Genomic DNA, 17,788 nt, shown 5'->3' with positions numbered 1-17,788 from the left:
TACTCAGGGAAGTTGCAGGAAGAGCCCATCTGTCTTAAGTTTTACTTACGTACGTACTACGTACGGACACAGACTACAGAATGAGAGATGAATATCATTATCTCATTCTAACAAATAGCTTTGTCCCTACTTACGTAAGTAAAACTTACAAGTGTATCTCGGGGCTTTATATAAAAAATACGTATAAAAATATACGGTTATAATGACACTTTCACACTTTGTTCCGTCAAAGTCGCTGCAGAATTGTATCTGAAGACGGACTCTACAATCTCAGACTCTCTACAAAGAACTTATTTATACTTTTCTATTCCCTTAGCGCAATTTAGAACATATTGGCTTGGTTTCAAAACAAGTAAAATATTATTAATATAATACCTATGTATAATTTTTTTTTATGATCAGCGGTCAAACCACTTCCTTTTAATATCCCAACAATAGGATAATATTTGGTTGTATGAGATTAGCTTTTCTTAATAAATTTTGTAAATTCTTACTTTCTTAAAATTGGACTTAAACCCTCATATTGTATATATATTATTGATCGTCTTTCAAAGCGCTTCATTTTGATGCCCTACTCGATGGGTTTGCAAGATATTTTTTTCTTAAGGTTGCGTAATATGGCGTATTAAGTCCGCCATATTGATTTTGTAATGACGTCACATAGCCTATGTCACCCGGGATGACGTAAGGATTCTAATGATATATCATACATCTAAATCGGTTAAGGCATTCTGAAGTTATCGTGGAATAAAGAAACTCACATACATATATACATACAAACATGAACGCTGAAAACAATACACTCTTTTTTTTGGGCAGTCGTGTAATAATTCTAATTGAACATAACGCTAGCGCCAGTTTGAGCATTACACATATTTACGAGTACGGTACGAGTAAAGCATTATGTGCGATTGCCAAGTCATTATATGTGTTACAAATTAAAGATATCTTATTGATACGGTTTTAACACCCCCTGGCACTGATTAAAATAACCGACTTGGTTTCACATCACCGACATCTCAAAACTTTTTTGTAGTAAAAGCGTTGCGAGACTTGCGCCTTTTTACATTAATGTTTTTGATGGGATGATATTTATGATTCGGTCATCCATTATAGTTCGTTTTTTTAGCATTAGAAAGAACTTGAAAGAAGGTAAGCGATTTTGACATGTCTTTTAATTGAAAAACACTTTTTAAGAACCAAATAAAAGATCGTATTAGATTCATAATTGTTACATATTTACCGTAACTTATTTTTAAAATGTGTTTTTCAATTAAAAGACACATCAAGATTGTTTACCTTATTTCTAATGCTAAAAAAAACGAACTATAGTGAGTATTATTATTGCTTATCGCATGTTTTGGTCAATATTTTCGTTTATCTCTCGGACCAAACATAACTTGCCGCCTGGAGCCTGGATAGGGCTAAGATGGCCGGCTCTTTATCATTTGTCACCATGGCTGTCACGTTCTAACAAATATGTAAGTGCGAAAGTGACGTATAGCATGACAAGTGATAAAAATGCGGCCATGATACGCTGCCTGGATATCGCATTTTGTTTCAATATACAAATGTGTAGGTTCCGTCCTTCCATTGTCAATGTAATATAAATAGTCTTGAAAACAAAATGATGAAATCGAATTTAAACTGTTGTGAGACATACTAACATTGAAAAAGCTTGAGAAAGGAGACCTAGGCTCTCCGAAACATGTCGCGCGAGTGACTTAAAACAAGTGAGTCTAAAGATTATAATGTGTCACTAACGAAATTGATCCTTTGTTGGTCTTAAATAAATTTAATTTAATTTAAACCGTAAATAAATATTAATACGTAGTTTATGTGCTGGTCTAAGCTAACTCAGTTTGCATTGACATTAATAAAGTGATTCTTGAGGAAGGTTTTGGTGTGTAATTTGTAAAGGTTTTGCGTAAATTCGTTGAATCAATACATATTATAAAACAAAGTCCCCCTGCCGCGTCTGTCTGTCTGTATGTTCGCGATAAACGCAAAAACAACTGTACGGATTTTCATGCGGTTTTTCAACTATTAATAAAGCGATTCTTGAGGAAGGTTTTGGTGTGTAATTTGTAAAGGTTTTGCGTAAATTCGTTGAACTACCCGTGCGAAGCCGGGGCGGGTCGCTAGTTATATTATAAACGTCATAATTTCATCACAAATTTGACATTTAATGATTACATCGCCACACTTTGGCGCCACACAGCTTGATAAGACTCTGTCAAATTAAATTGCCTGCGAACTGTCAATTTTAACACTTCGTGTTGAAGTAGACATACAACGAAAAACGTGACATTGCCAAATCAGTATTAAAACAGAACACTGCTGCGACCCTCAGGTATTTATAGCAACCCTTCACTCCCTTCAGCTATAAAGACAACGGGCATCATTTGTCACCCCCCCCCCCTCCCGCCTCCCCACCCTGACCCCGTTACCTTTGCCTGACTGACCGCTTGACATCATCACTCTTGCTTTGCAAATCTGTTCGGTCATTTTGTGAGGTTTTAATGTAGACATTATTTCAAAAAGAAGCTTTATAAAAAAATAATTAATTAACAATTAAAAAAACACGACTGCAGTTTAAAAGCGAACTGAAAAGCCAAAAATAATTTTAGTTATGTTAGTTACTCAACTTAATTAATGTAAATTAGAATATAAGTGTTCAGGCAGGGTCATAATCAGCAAATGCAAAAGCTTAGGCTCATTTAAGATCGTGACTGTACCTGCATATTTTATTTCAATTGCAGTCGGGGACCTTGATGTATTAAAATTTTCCCATTTAAAAGGTCCCCGACTGCAATCAAAATAAAATATACAGGTACAGTCACGATCCTAAATGAGCCTAAACTTTTGCATTTGCTGTTTATGACCCTGCCTGAACACTTATATTCTAATTTACATTAATTAAGTTGAGTAACTAACATAACTAAAATTATTTTTGGCTTTTCAGTTCGCTTTTAAACTGCAGTCGTGTTTTTTTAATTGTTAATTAATTATTTTTATTTTATACATTTTAGTGATCATATAAACTAACCATATTTTTTATGATTTAAGGCAATGTAGTTCCTTCAAGGAGCTTTCATCATGCTGATTTTTGATATGTTACCATGAAACGTGCTTGAAAACCTAAATAGGTCGGACCCAAAAACCAGACGTATTGAAAAGTGCTGGAGCTTACTATCTCTGCAACTACATATTTCCTATAATATCTTTAATAGCGCATAATTATAATACCGATATTTAGATAATAATATATGTAGGTACATGGTAGCCATTACTCAGAATTGCATGTACCTAATGCTGATACAGATGGCGCTGATTTATTCGGATCTAAAGTAACACTCGTGGAGGTTTATTTACGTGATTACCTCCTCATCAGTTAATCAACGGATTTGAGCAAAAGTTGTGGCGTCTGATAGATATTACTGCGATTTAGGTTAATAGTACAAGCATAAAATATGTGGGCTTATAGCGAGCTGTAAAAGTTCCTTCGACCCTTTGTGGAGCTTGGTCTTCGGCCTTTATCATTTAGATACTTGTATAATATTGTTTCTGTGTTTGAAGAACTAGTAAGCATGGACGCGAGCTTGCGTGGAAACGATCCTCTCTTGGACGCTTCGAGCCATCGGCCTCTAATTGGAGCTTTGGCCTTCGGCCTTTGCAATTAAGAAACTTGGGGAAGTTCCAAAAAGCACGCACCTGGCTTACGCTCCGGGCCTTACGGCCCTACGCGGAGCTCGACCTTCGGAATTGAGGTGCTTGGGGAAGTTGGAAGCGCGCACCGAGCCTGGCTCCGGGCCTTCGGCCCTACTCGGAGCTCGGCCTTCGGTCTTCGCAATTAAGAAACTTGGGGAAGATAAAAAAAGCACGCACCTGACTTACGCTCCGGGCCCTACGCGGAGTTCGGCCTTCGGTATGATTATGCTTGGGGAAGTTGGAAGCACGCACCGAGCCTGGCTCCAGGCCTTCGGCCCTACGCGGAGCTCGGCCTTCGGCCTTCGCAATTAAGAAACTTAGGGAACTTACAAAAAGCACGCACCTGGCTTACGCTCCGGGCCTTACGGCCCTACGCGGAGCTCGGCCTTCGGAATTAAGATGCTTGGGGAAGTTGGAAGCGCGCACTGAGCCTGACTAAGGGCCTGCGGCCCTACGCGGAGCTCGGCCTTCGGCCTTCGCAATTAAGGAACTTGGGGAAGATACAAAAAGCACGCACCTGCCTTACGCTCCAGTCCTTCGGCCCTGCGAGGAGCTCGGCTTTCGGCTTTTGCAATTAGAATACTTGGGGATTTTGTATAAAGCGCGCACCGGGTCTGTCTTACGCTCCGGGCCTTCGTGTAGGGTATGCAGCTCGGCCTTTGGCCTTTGAAAAAATGTAGATTTTACAAAAAAATACGTTATTAATGACACTTTCACACTTTTTTCTGTCAAAGTCGGTACAGAGTTAGCTTAGACGGACTCTACAATCGTATTGATTAATAAATATAAGTTATTTGTACACATTTCGATTCCATTAGCGCAATTTGGAACATAGGTATTGGCGGCTTTTAAAACATGTGTTTCAAACTTTAAGTAGTATAATGTAATATGTACTATATATATATGTTTTTTTATGATCGGCGGTCAAAACCTTCCTTTTAATATCCGATTCAATAATAATATTTGGTTTCATGGGATTTGCATTTCTTAACATATTTTGAAAATTCTTACTTTCTCAAAATTAGACTTAAACCAACATGTTGCATATATATTATTACTCGCCTTTCAAAGCTCTACATTTTGATACCCTACTCGATAGGTTTGCAAGATATTTTATTCTTAAGGTTGCGTAATTTGGCGTATTAAGTCCGCCATATTGATTTTGTAATGACGTCACATAGCCTATGTCACCCGGGATGACGTAAGGATTCTAATGATATATCATACATCTAAATCGGTGAAGGCATTCTGAAGTTATCGTGGAATAAAGAAACTCACATACATATATACATACAAACATGAACGCTGAAAACAATACACTCTTTTTTTTGGGCAGTCGTGTAAAAAGTACGAAGTTAAGTTTAAGTACCTATAGTTTATGTGACTAATAATGAAAGACGTTATAGTATTTCTTCTACTCCCGTACTTTTATTTGTCATTTAAAATTTAAAGGGTCGTGCACACACCTTTCAATTAGAAAAATCAAACCAAAAAAGGCCCCCGGACATGACCAAATTACCAATATGAGTCTAAAACACCTGCCTATCAACACAATAACGGCCATCACAAGATTATACAATGGAATTCTAAGATCAGGACATTTCCCAAACACATGGAAAGTAGGAAGAGTAATAGTAATACTAAAGCCTGGAAAAAGTCCACAAAAAGCCGATAGCTATAGACCGATAACACTCCTGCCGACCCTTTCGAAAATCTTTGAAAAGCTCCTGCTGAGTAAATTAGTTCCACACATAACTCCCAGAAAAGAACAATATGGATTTAGACAAGGCCACTCCACCACACTACAACTCACCAGAATTATCCATCACATGACGTTTGCGCAAAATAAAAAAGAATACACGGTGGCAGTGCTGCTGGATATGGAGAAGGCCTTTGACAGGGTGTGGCACGATGGCCTTCTCCATAAAATAGCTCAAGCAGGTGCACCCAGAAGAATAGTGGGAGTACTTATGTCATTTCTAACAAACAGAAAATTCGCAGTAGCAGTAGAAAACGAAGTATCCACAAGCAGACCAATAGAAGCGGGCGTCCCGCAAGGCAGTTGCTTATCGCCGGTGTGTTATGCTAAATATACTGATGACATACCGGTGATAAAGGGGGTAGAATTAGGTCTATACGCGGACGACGCAGCCTTTTTCTCCACCTCTATAAAACCCAATCATGCAGTGGAAAAAATGCAACGCCTATTAAACATCCTGCCTAAGTGGCTAAATGACTGGAGACTCAAAGTAAACATCCAAAAGACACAAGCCATGTTAACCGGACAGAGTAAACTACCAGAAAAGATGTCACTACTTGGGGAAAAAATTAACTGGTCCCCCAAAATAAAGTATCTAGGAGTGGTGATAGACAGGAGATTATCCATGAAACATCAAATAACGGAAGTAATTAACAGATCAAAAGCAGCCAGATGCAAATTGTACCCCGTATTTAAAAGTAGATTACCAATAAAAACAAAATTGAACATATACAAAACATATGTACGATCAAGGCTGACATACGCGGCACCAGCCTGGTACGCACTAACATCGAAAACAAACAGAAGACGATTAAAAGCACAGGAAAACCAAGTACTCAGAACCATAGTAGCCGCCCCTAGATACGTCAGGAACAACCTTATACAAAGAGACCTAGAATGGGAAAACCTCGAAGACTTCATAAGAAAGACTGCCAAAAACATGTATGAAAGAGCCGACAAGTCACAGTATGAACATCTCAACCAGATAGCCCCCCACTACACCAGACCTCCAGATGTGCGCCATAAGCCGCTGCCCAGAGAGCTAGCACCAGTAGCACCTAAAGAAGCAGGCACAGCAGCAACAATAATAGGAGAACCAGAAATATAAACAAATAAAAATAAAACAAAACAAGAGTGCACTTCCAAAACACCGAGCCCGACTCCAAGCAGAGCCGAGGAGAACACCGCCAAAGTGAGCCCAGCTCAGAAATGGCACCACACACTTTCGGCCGAAGGCCGAAAGTGTGCGAAGACCCGAGACCGACTTTAAAACCCTACCTTATAGTTGTCAAGACAAGTCTTTAGTCTATTCCACAAAAAAGAATTTGTGCGTACACGCAGTATCTTTTTGGCGATTTTACGATACTTCGTGTAAACACATGTCCATGGTTCACTTATTTGTCAGAGATGACATTTAAAATAAGGTTGGCAACACTGTATGTCATTCAATATTTTTTTAGTGGTACACGAAGTATCGTAAAATCGCCAAAAAGATACTGCGTTGACAACTATAAAGTAGGGTTTTAAAGGTGTGTGCACGACCCTTTAAATGACAAATAAAAGTACGGGAGTAGAAAAAAATACAAACTCGCTTTCAGCTCGTTACATAAAAACGTGTGTTTTAATGCCTAATTATGTGCAGTTACATTCACTGTTTTATCTACACACATAAATATTTATTACAGTACAAATGGGGCTACTTTTCCGCACTAGTGCGTAAAATAGCATTTTTAGTGCGTATGTCGAAACTTTAAAGTGCCATATGTACTGTAAAACGTTGTTCGATACACGTGCGAATAGGTAATTCGCAACTCGTGTCGATTTAAAACACTCCCTTCGATCGTGTTTTAATTTATCGCCACTCGTTTCGAATTTCCTCTTTTTCGCACTTGTATCGAAAATAACTATTATAAGCTCGTTGTTCAGGAACCGCATATTACGAGTTTACGACCGCCATTGCGGCATTTGATCACACTGCTTGTATTTAATTAAATTTCGAATAAAACGTCAAAATGAGGTCAAATCAAATTCCTTTGTTTTTCAGAGATGTTCGAAATTTGATTGTCATTAATCAATATCGAAGTCACGCAATAATAAAATTTTCACTGCTCTCAAGTCCATACAAAAACAAAACATTTTCACGGATAAGAAATTAATTATAACAAAACATTTGACTTTATGCTGGCCGTAATTTGCGGTTTTTGAATGCATCATATGAGGTTTATGATATTATGTGTGTAGATGCGGTAGGTAATTATTGTATTCCTTATGTGTATTCACAAAATTGCATTGCGTGTGTGTAATCGTGCAGAAAAATGACAAGGGTTGCACCAATGCAGGTCAGTAGGCCGTCTCCCAGGGCGCGGCTATGGCGCCTCGGCGGCTCTGCTGCCCTGGTGGGTGTTTCTTTTTATGGGCTACGGATAAATGTCAGGGGAGCGCCGGGCGCCGCGGGCGCGCCGCGTTATGACTGGCTTTATGATGCGGTGTGTGATTTTGCAGAGTGTGCAAAGTTCGGCCTTGAAGTAGGGGCATTTTGGGATTCAGTATATATACTTACTTACTTATGATATATCATCAAAGCCATGCAGAGTTATTATATTGTGTCACAAGGGAGCAAAACGTACATTGGATCCTAAACGAAGCGAAGGATTCTAAAGTAGTCCTGAGCGTTGTGAGGAATTCAAGTACCTATGTTACGCCCACATGTGCAAAAAATTTAAAAATAGTGTCCAAGAACAGTAAAGTGTTACTTTGATCCCTCCTGGCAATGAAGAAAAGTGCCACTTTGATCCCTCTTAGCAGGAAAGAAAAAGCCCTTTTTCGAATTGGTGATGTGCAGGGGTCGGACAAAAAGTGCGGATGACGTCAAACCACTTATAGGATGATTTCAAATAGTATTTTTGATTTTCATAAACAATTATCACTTATCATTTATCAACCTCTTTATTAAACGATATCGCCACTTGAAATGAGTAAGTACGTTTTTGACTGACACATTGTCAATCAGATGAACAATAAATTGACTTCGTTATTGTTTAGCTATTGTATCTTCACGATTATATTTAGCTAAAATTTATATTTACTAATGTATAAGAAAACGCTCTAAAATGTCATCTTTACTCGAATATTGTGGCAAGTTTCGTGAAATTTATTTTATTCACTACATCACCCTACCACCTGTATTATTAATTCCATGGATTTATTTACGATTATTTTGTTACTTCATTAATACTACTTTGTTACTACATGTCACACGGAAGTTTAAATACAAACTCAAACATCATCCTGTGTGCAAGATTACGTCATTTTTACGTCATCCGCACTTTTTGTCCGACCCCTGGTGATGTGAAAATAGTTATTTGTTTTGCAAGGGGGCAAAGTTGTTGTTTAACCGCTCGTGCTAATACCCGATACCTGATTGATACCCGAGCAAGCGAAAGATTCCAAAATTGGACCACGAGCGTAGCGAGTGGTTCGAAAAATGGAATCTTGAGCGTTGCGAGGGTTTCAAAGCACGAGGGTTAAACAAAATTTGCCCCCGAGTGAAACACAAAATTTTTCACACCAACCCGAAGCAAATATTAAATGTAAAATATATATATTTTTTTATATTTACCTAAGTATATTAAGTTTGTAAATTTCTGTACCTAATAAATAACAATCCATTTGATACTAAATATATATCATATAAAATCAAACCAAATCAAATCCAAATGAATGTTATTGAATATTTATCATCCAAGATCATCATTTAAAAGCCAATTCTACCAGAAAACATAAGTAAACAACTCAAAATTTGCATTTGATTACTTTGCCTCACATGTGAATAAAATGCAACTTTGCTATCAGTTTTTGAAGTGCAAAGTAAGCCTTTTCGAGCTGGTGTGGTGAAAATAACAGTTTTGAATGATTCACGTTTAGTTTCACTAGACTTATATCGACCGGGATATGAACCGTGATTACGTTTTGTATTGTTTTCGAGCTCCCGATACTTCGACGCAGTTACATGCATCTTGACTTGTCGAAATATCGGGAGCTGGTAAACAATACAAAAGGTAATCAAGGTCCATATCCCGGTATCCCGGTCGATATACTTAAGTCTGATGTGAAAAATACCTATTTTGGCCCGAATGCACCTTCGAATTTGGACTACATGACTAGTTACATGAATGAATCTCTTTTCTCTCACTCTTTTCTGTGTTCTCTCTTGTACTCGTACATACGAGAGAGAACAACGTAACAATTGTATCAAGGACCTTGAATCCGAACACGCCCAAGAAAGGAGAATCCTTACATTCCTCACACCTCCTGGTTATCCCTGTTTCCCTAATGACCAAGGAACCGCGGCGTCCCGTTTTTCTCACGCTCGGCCCGGGATGCCTTCGCTGTCCCTCTCTTATCCCTGGGTCGAACGTGTCACACGTGTTGGCTGAATGGTGAGAACCTTCAACGGCTTAGTCGACATTTTAACCGGTCCAATTATAAATAGTTTACCTGCTGTTAAAATGTCAATGCAACACTGATCAGAGGAAGGATCGAATGAATAGTTAATAAAAGTTATTTTAAATTAGATTGATAAGAATATCTTTTGAAGTTTCGTATACAAGTTTATAATATTAACTAACCTTCCTTTGTACCTAGTACCTTAACGCATAACTATGTGGAATTTGATTGAACATATTTCGTCGTATATTTATGGTAGGCTTTATCAACGTGATAAAACGAGTGTCACTTTTTACCACCACGCGATTGCAAAAGACGGATACCTATATGTCTTTATCACGTTGGCACTTAGACAAATACGACCACCATAGATTAGATCTCAACATTTTCAATGAATATATTTTTAATTTATTTGGCAATTTCAACATTTTGTTAAAGTCGTGCGCGTTATGTATGAGTACCTAGATATGGGACCTGACGCGCCAGAAAATTGTATTGGTCTACTTATTATAGGTTTTTATACAGAGTGTTTATAACGTCGGTTTTGGCGAGCACTAGACATTTAAAACCAGCCTGTACATTGGCCAACATTGAATTGACGATTTTCAAAGAACATAAGGTTTTGATATCAAAATGAAATATTTCACGTTATACATAATATCGAAACATTTATATTGTATCGATATAGTAATCTTTTGGTTTTTTTCTAGAAGCAATTTTACGTCTATAACTAGTGTTTTTTCAGGTCTATTCTTTATATTGATCGATACGATTTACTTTCATATAGTGCGACATAAAATAGTAGAAATTGAATAAAATGGAACTCAAAAAATTCCATAAGTACCTACTAAATAGTTGCCATGTTTAAGCATTTTACATCAAAAATACGCCGTACGGCGTAGGAAGTAGCGCCCTCTATAATTTTCTAGAATTTCTTGTCGGACTATAATGTAGACCTGTTCGGTGTAAATGAGCCATCGGAAGTGACCCAAAAGCTCGCGTCGACCCCGCTCAGCTTTATTTCTCTTCATTACTCGTTTACATCACTGAAAGCCTAGTAAAAGCTTCAAATCACTGGGGAGGTGTCCAGTTCACCCCCTAAAATGTATCGGATAGAACACCTTTTGAGTTCTTTAACCTATTGACCGTCAATAACGGCCGAAGACGCGTACGGTTACAGTTTAACGTTAACCTTGATATATTCCAATAGTATGTATTGTATGTATTCTAAACGACCACATGATTTCTGGACGACCCCTGACTAGTGATGACAACACTCCCTGTAAAAGCCCGCAGCGGCGCATACGCCAAACCAACTTAATTGGTTCAACATTTGTTGGAAACAAATTGATGATTATGCAGTGCTCCCATGACGACACACGGCCCACGCACGAAACTAAAAGACTACTGCGCAGTATTGCAGCGCGTCATTACTACAGCAGTAATGTTGCAAGTGGCTTAGTCTGAATCCGAGCTGTACCTTAACAAAACTCGCGTTCGTAGCGTGCGTGATGCGTATGTGGGCGTCGCCATACGCCACCGCAAAAAAAAAAAAAAAAAAAATGAAGTAAGAACCTAAGATTTAGGGTACCTATTCAAATACTAAAAATATTAGCTACACACAAGTATAATACGGAATATTAACGTAAAAGGCCGTACGTAGTCGTGTCGTAACGTGTAAGTGTGTCACCATTGAGATACCCAGGTAATGGTTTTTCAAATCTCGCGTTTCGATAACAAGTACAAGTAGATAAGCACTTCAAAAAATTCAGATCGTATTTATATTAGGTATATACTCATGGATAAGTTTAGAGGAACGCAAAAAAAGGTTTGATTGCTTACTGGATTATATACAGCACCTAAAGCAGTAGTTCCTAAACCTTTTCAGTCCGGTCAACCCTATGACTATGACTAACTAGGGAACCTGATTTTACCCCTCCTCCCAATGGTAATAAAAAATAAAACGTGTACGTTTGTTGTATTGTTTATATTAGGTTAGCTTATTTACCCCCGTAAAATACCAGTTTTACCCCCACGGGGGTAATTACCCCCAGGTTAGGAACCACTGACCTAAAGTAATTTCAAAATTAGTACTAGTAACTAGTAACTAATTAAACTTTTTTGCGTTGCTCTAAATTTGTCCATTCATGAGTGTGTTTATCTTTTCTGGCAACATTATTTACCCTCGAAAGTCCCCGCGCATACTTATACGCGCGTGACTTTTTAGATCATCAAACCCTCTTTCAGAGTATATGAAATTGAAAAAACACTATCGTTTATCGATAAAAGCCGTAAAAAATTACGTAACATATGTTAGGTAACATGGACATGGATATATGTATATCCATGTTTGGTGGGTACCTACTAGTTTTCGTTGCTAAAATTTATTATGGTACAAACAAATAGAGCGAGTTAAAGTTTTGCAGAAAACTTCTACTCACTTTAATTTCTTTGTAGGTAGGGTAACGGCACCAGTGGCCAGCCAGGTACCAGTGGTCAGCCTTTTGAGTCGTTTATTGGTCATAAATATCTGGTATATTCGTTTAAACAAATCGCGAGTACTCAAATAGGAGCTTTGATTCCTTATTGGTTAATACGTCACACGACAGGTGCGGTGAGGGAACGGGGGGAAGAAATATACTCGTTCATACAGGTGCTTTTTGTCGACGAGTGCAATAGTGTCATATCCGCCATATTTTTTACTGCACGTGGTGTTTTCTTAACAGGCAAGAAAAACTATGTTTTAATGTTAAAAGTTTGTTGTTTTTGTTAATGATTGGTTTATTTATTAGTTTATCTATTAAATTGCATTATATTTGAATGAAAATATCAATATTTCACTTATAAATTGAGGGGGCTGGCTACTGGATAACACTTTTTTCCAAAGAATCCAGTGCCCAGCCCCCCACGGCTGACCTTTGGGTTATTCGTTTATTTTATTATTTTCGAGCCAATGCGACCGCTAGGACCGTTAAATTTAGATTTTCAAATTTAGTTAGGCATGCCCTAGTCAATTTAAAGTAAAACCCAGTAGTCAGCCGCATTTGAAATAACGTTTTAATGCGGCTGAGCACTGGGTTTCGCGGATCCAGTACTCAGCCATTGACCTTGCTTGGTACGTCGCCGCCAAAAATATGTCCACATTTTTAAACCCTATCTCATTGAAATAAGGTTCAAAAGTGTATACATATTTTTGACGTTAACTATTCATAACTATCATTTTGCTTTTTCCTGTTCGGTATATGACTTTTTTTATTCATGATAATTAGATCTGCATAGACTCGATTAATTATTTTTTACCGAATACCTACTAGGAACATAATTATATATTACCTGATTTACCTCGTTAATTTTTGACGGATTAATTATTAGAAAATAAATATTGCGATTCTTAGTTTGCAAGAATAGTGTTAGTTAATTAAGTACCTATGGCCAACAAATTTCAAATTTTATTAAATAAGTAAACAAGTAGGTAAGTAATACATATATGCAAAAAAATTATAAATAAAATTAAAAACTACAACTAACTACAATAACAATAACTAAGATTATTAATAAAAAATAGATATTTGTATAACATCGTTGATTTTGATATATGCAAAAAATTATAAACTAAAATTAAAATCTACAACTAACTACAATAACTATAACAAAAATTATAAAGAAAAAATAAATATTATAATATCGTTGATTTTGATATAAATATTAGTGATTTTGATCTAATTATTATGAATAGTTTATAATAAACTATATATAACTTATATAGGCTGAGTACTGGGTACACAGAGGCTGCTTACTGGATTTTGGAGGCTGACTACTGGAGAAAAGTGCCACTTTTTGTTTAAACTTAATTAGAGATATTATAAAGAGGATTGTTATTTTTTTAAATGTTTTGTTTTAAAACTATGATAAACAATTGATCTAACCATGTCATTTGTTTAATTATCCGACTAATCCTGTAGAAATGCCGAACGTTCAAACTTAAAAAAGTCGTTATAAGGCTGACTACTGGTGCCTTTACCCTACTTATTACAGTTTCTTATAGCAATAATAACGAGTACCTACCAATATAATGTTACTTGAACGTGCATGTTAGGTACATGTTATTTCAGAATGTTGTTTTTAAATGAGAGCGTAAATTCGATGTATGTTTCGATGGTCGTTTTCTATATACGGCTGACGCTTGATTGACTCGTAGGACGACTGGTCGAAGTGGGTACAATTAGGTAATGACTTGAAATGAGATAAATAAATGAGATAAAAACTAAAAGGTGCGGCGCTGGCACAGTGGCGCCACACATCAATGAAGTACCATTGATTCCTAAATAGGTACCGTAAAATATAAAACTTTGCCCTTTAACATAACTTTGCCCACCGCGTCACAGTTCAGTAAAAGCTAAATAACATAAAAGTTGTTACAGATACACTTGAAGAAAGTGAAGAAAGATACAGCCTGCGCCATTTGGGACTGATGGGGATTTAAATTGTAAAATCTAATTTACGTTAAGTTCAATCTGTTATGTCAATTTGTAAAAACGTTTGGGAAATAAATGATTTGTATTTGTAAAAAGTAATATCTGTAACTACTTTCTTCTGAAGAAAGTGATGATCACTTACCTGCCAGGCAGATGATGAACAAAAACTGTATCTTCCAGAGATCCATCTCGCGTTGACCGACACGTTTAACTGAATCACTCGGTCATCGTTATCCAAACTATACCTAAAGTCAACGAGGTCACTATCGTTATGAGTTACAGCGGGATAAACTAGTGGATTTAATTTTGGTGGGAATGGTGTGAAGCCCAGAGGTGGTGGTTTGAAAGTGAGCGCGGATGGCGTTTCAGCAGGGACGCTTCAGTCCCAACGCTAGGGTTGGCCAAAATGTCCACAGGGTTTATTTATTGATATAAATGAGTTGTTGGTAACAGGCGTAGTGTAAGAAAAAAATGGCTAATAGCTGAAGTAGATTGCGGTGTAGGGCTCAATAATGTTTTGTCTTCTCTCTGTCTCTGAACCTTTACCAATCAAATTTACCTACCTATGACAAAATAGTTAGGTATGGTAATAAATACGTTTGGAACAAAAGTTTTAATGAAAAACAAGGTGACGGTAAAGAAAATTAAGAGTTATGATCATAATGATAATAATGCTTAGAAAAAATTAATGTTTATTTATTTATTTATCTAACACTTTAAACTCTAAACATAAACGAATCTACCCCGCCGGGCCGGGGGGTAATATAGGTAATCGGTCATTTGGTTAGATGCCCATTGGGACAAAACGGTTACGGCAAGTGATTTTAGGACAAAAGGTAAGTTTTTTAAAACCAAATTGGGATTTCGTATAATTTCTTCCAGTTTGTTCCAGTAAGTAAGGAGCTCTTCAAACTTAGTTTTATCCAAACTTAGCGAAAAAAATCGACAAAATAAAAATCGGTCCTTTTCTTTTATACAAGAAAAAATTGTGGGTAGTGGTCAACCCTGGCAGTCCCAACCCCACCACCCTTTGGCAGTGGTGCGCGAAATGGGGACAGGGCGCGTCCCGGCCCGTAAAGAAAATTGTCTTCACTCCGCTGATTGGAACGATGTTTGCTTGCTGGGAATTACTGGCACGGGATGCCGGATTTATCTACCTGCCGGCCTAGCCAAGGTGACAAATCGCTATCGCTTCGACAACGAAACGCTTGGTGTCTCTCTATCACTCTTCCATATTAGTGCGACAGTGACAGTTGCGTTTCGATCGCTACGGAGCGTAAGCGATTGGCATGTTGGCTACGCGGCCAGGGATGGCCCAAGACCAATTGACCATGGCTCTACTCATTAGTGTATATGGTGTTTTTCCACAGGGTTTTTCTGTTCCGAAGATCAAATATATCGTTATTCTCTTAGGTATTGATATGTAGAGAGCGACCGAGCACACAGTACCAACTGTAAGTACTGTAACAGATAGGTAAACAGTTTTATAGTTGATTTCAGATAAATCATGTAAGTAGGTAGTTGGTAGGTAGGTACTTTTTTTTAGGTCTCTTCCCAGTTATAACCATCCTCACTACTCTCATAAATCACTACGAGTGCTAACATTTTTAAAGCCGCTTCAACACAAATTAATAAAATCATTCCGTAATGTCATATCTATCCGCCACCGAGCCAAGGCCTCGCCCTAATTGGATGGCAGCAAATGTTAGCCCGAGACAATCGCCGCGGCATTTGGCTGGTTATGGCCTTCGTTACCTTTCCTCCCCTTTATAGGCCGAACTACCCCAGAGGAAAAAGGACCCTTGGGACTCAATAATCTTCGGCACTTACGATGTTTTCGCGTCTCCTTTATAGGCCGACATACCCTAGAGGAAAAATGAAGCTTGGAAATATATTATCTTGGGCACTGACGACGTTTCGTGTGGAGACAGGGAAATAACGGACAGATTGATGAAGTAGACAGATAATAATGAAAAGCGTTGTGGCATTCGGTGTTTGACGATGTATGAATTGAAAACGGAAAGTCCATCGAGTCCTTTCATATTTTTCTATTTTGCTCTTGGCACTGAATTCATAAGTCCATGGCCTTAAAAGGGGTTGTTATTTTTATAATTAGCGACCCGCCCCGCCCTGTTTCGCACGGGTTAACAAATTATACACTTAAACCTTCCTCAAGAATCACTCTATCGATAGGTGAATACCGCATTAAAATCCGTTTAGTAGTTTTTGAGTTTATCGCGAACATACAAACACACAAACAGACAGACGCGGCGGGAGACTTTGTTTTATAAGATGTAGTGATAAGTATAATATGCCACAAAAAGAATGTTATGGTTTAAGTTAACCCTTCTTGTTTTGAAGTAAGGTTTATAGGTACCTCCCTATTTGTTATTTGATATTGATACCAATGATGTTGGCGTGTGCGTAACATTTGTATAACATTATCTAAAGTCTAAACTGCATGTAGTGGGTGCGCTACGCGTACACTCACACTCCCTTGGTTTAGCCCTATATAAGCTTTTACATGACGTTATTCAAGACATTATAGATCGATACTCCAAGCAAGTTGTTTCATTCAACGTCCCACATCACATGGCGATCCTGCCAGTGCGGCCTTGCGCTGCACTGGCGGCGCGCCGCGCCAGGCAGAGAACCAAAAGCAAAATTCATCTTTAAATTAAATATGATAAATAATTTATGGACAATTGTGATAACTATAAACAATAGTGAAATTGACAGTGGACAAATTTAAATACTGCGAAGTGGAATTAACTATTAACTACTATTAAAATCCGTGGAACTGTTTGAACACTTATAGTGAATTGGTTGCTGGAACTTTACTTCATCAATTTGTGCTTTGATAAACTAGTGACAATGGACAGTTGGACACATTTCATTAAGTTATTACTAGATTTACAGTCATAAAAAGACGAAGTGCGTGAACAGTGACTCTCCTTCGATCGTGAAATAAATTTGTTATTTTGAGAAAGTGTAAAATCTTAACTACTGGTGACTTATGGACAAAAATTTGGATGGACAGAAAATAACGGTTAAAGATGGTCTATTTCAAAGTTATGTAATAAAAAGGCGGGATTTGTAGTGATGGTGTTGGTATGCTGCTGGGCGTTGTTCGTGTCGTGAGGCCGAAGGATGGGTGCTAAATAGAAATAAAAAGGATCGGCACAGACGACGAGAAATCCATCATGTTAAAATGAAAGAGTGCTTTATTGATATAGTTATAATTTCGTAGATTTTTTTTCCTGTTCTGAAGTTGTATTCCTAAAATGTGTAATACCCAAAGTTATGTAGTTAGTTGTTATGTAGTAAAAAAAAAAAATAGGTATTCTAGCAAGTTATTTGGCTTAAGGGTATAGGTAGGTACATGACATACTTTCAT

At 37.6% G+C, this 17,788-nt stretch overlaps 1 protein-coding gene across 1 annotated transcript in view; it reads right to left on the bottom strand.

Annotated features, from left to right (window-relative positions):
• LOC134649740 (xaa-Pro aminopeptidase 1) overlaps positions 1 to 14,780 on the bottom strand; it is a 58,259-nt gene extending 43,479 nt beyond the window's left edge. The window contains exon 1 of the mRNA XM_063504571.1: positions 14,534 to 14,780. Coding sequence (XP_063360641.1) covers positions 14,534 to 14,579 — 46 coding nt within the window. The 5' untranslated portion in view covers positions 14,580 to 14,780. The remainder of the gene's footprint in view (positions 1 to 14,533) is intronic.
• Between the last annotated feature and the right edge of the window lie 3,008 nt (positions 14,781 to 17,788).

Source organism: Cydia amplana, chromosome 7 (genome assembly GCF_948474715.1).
Source record: "Cydia amplana chromosome 7, ilCydAmpl1.1, whole genome shotgun sequence".
Lineage (NCBI taxonomy): Eukaryota > Metazoa > Arthropoda > Insecta > Lepidoptera > Tortricidae > Cydia > Cydia amplana.
Note: the sequence above shows the minus strand (reverse complement) of the source record. Positions and strands in the feature narration are given on the sequence as shown.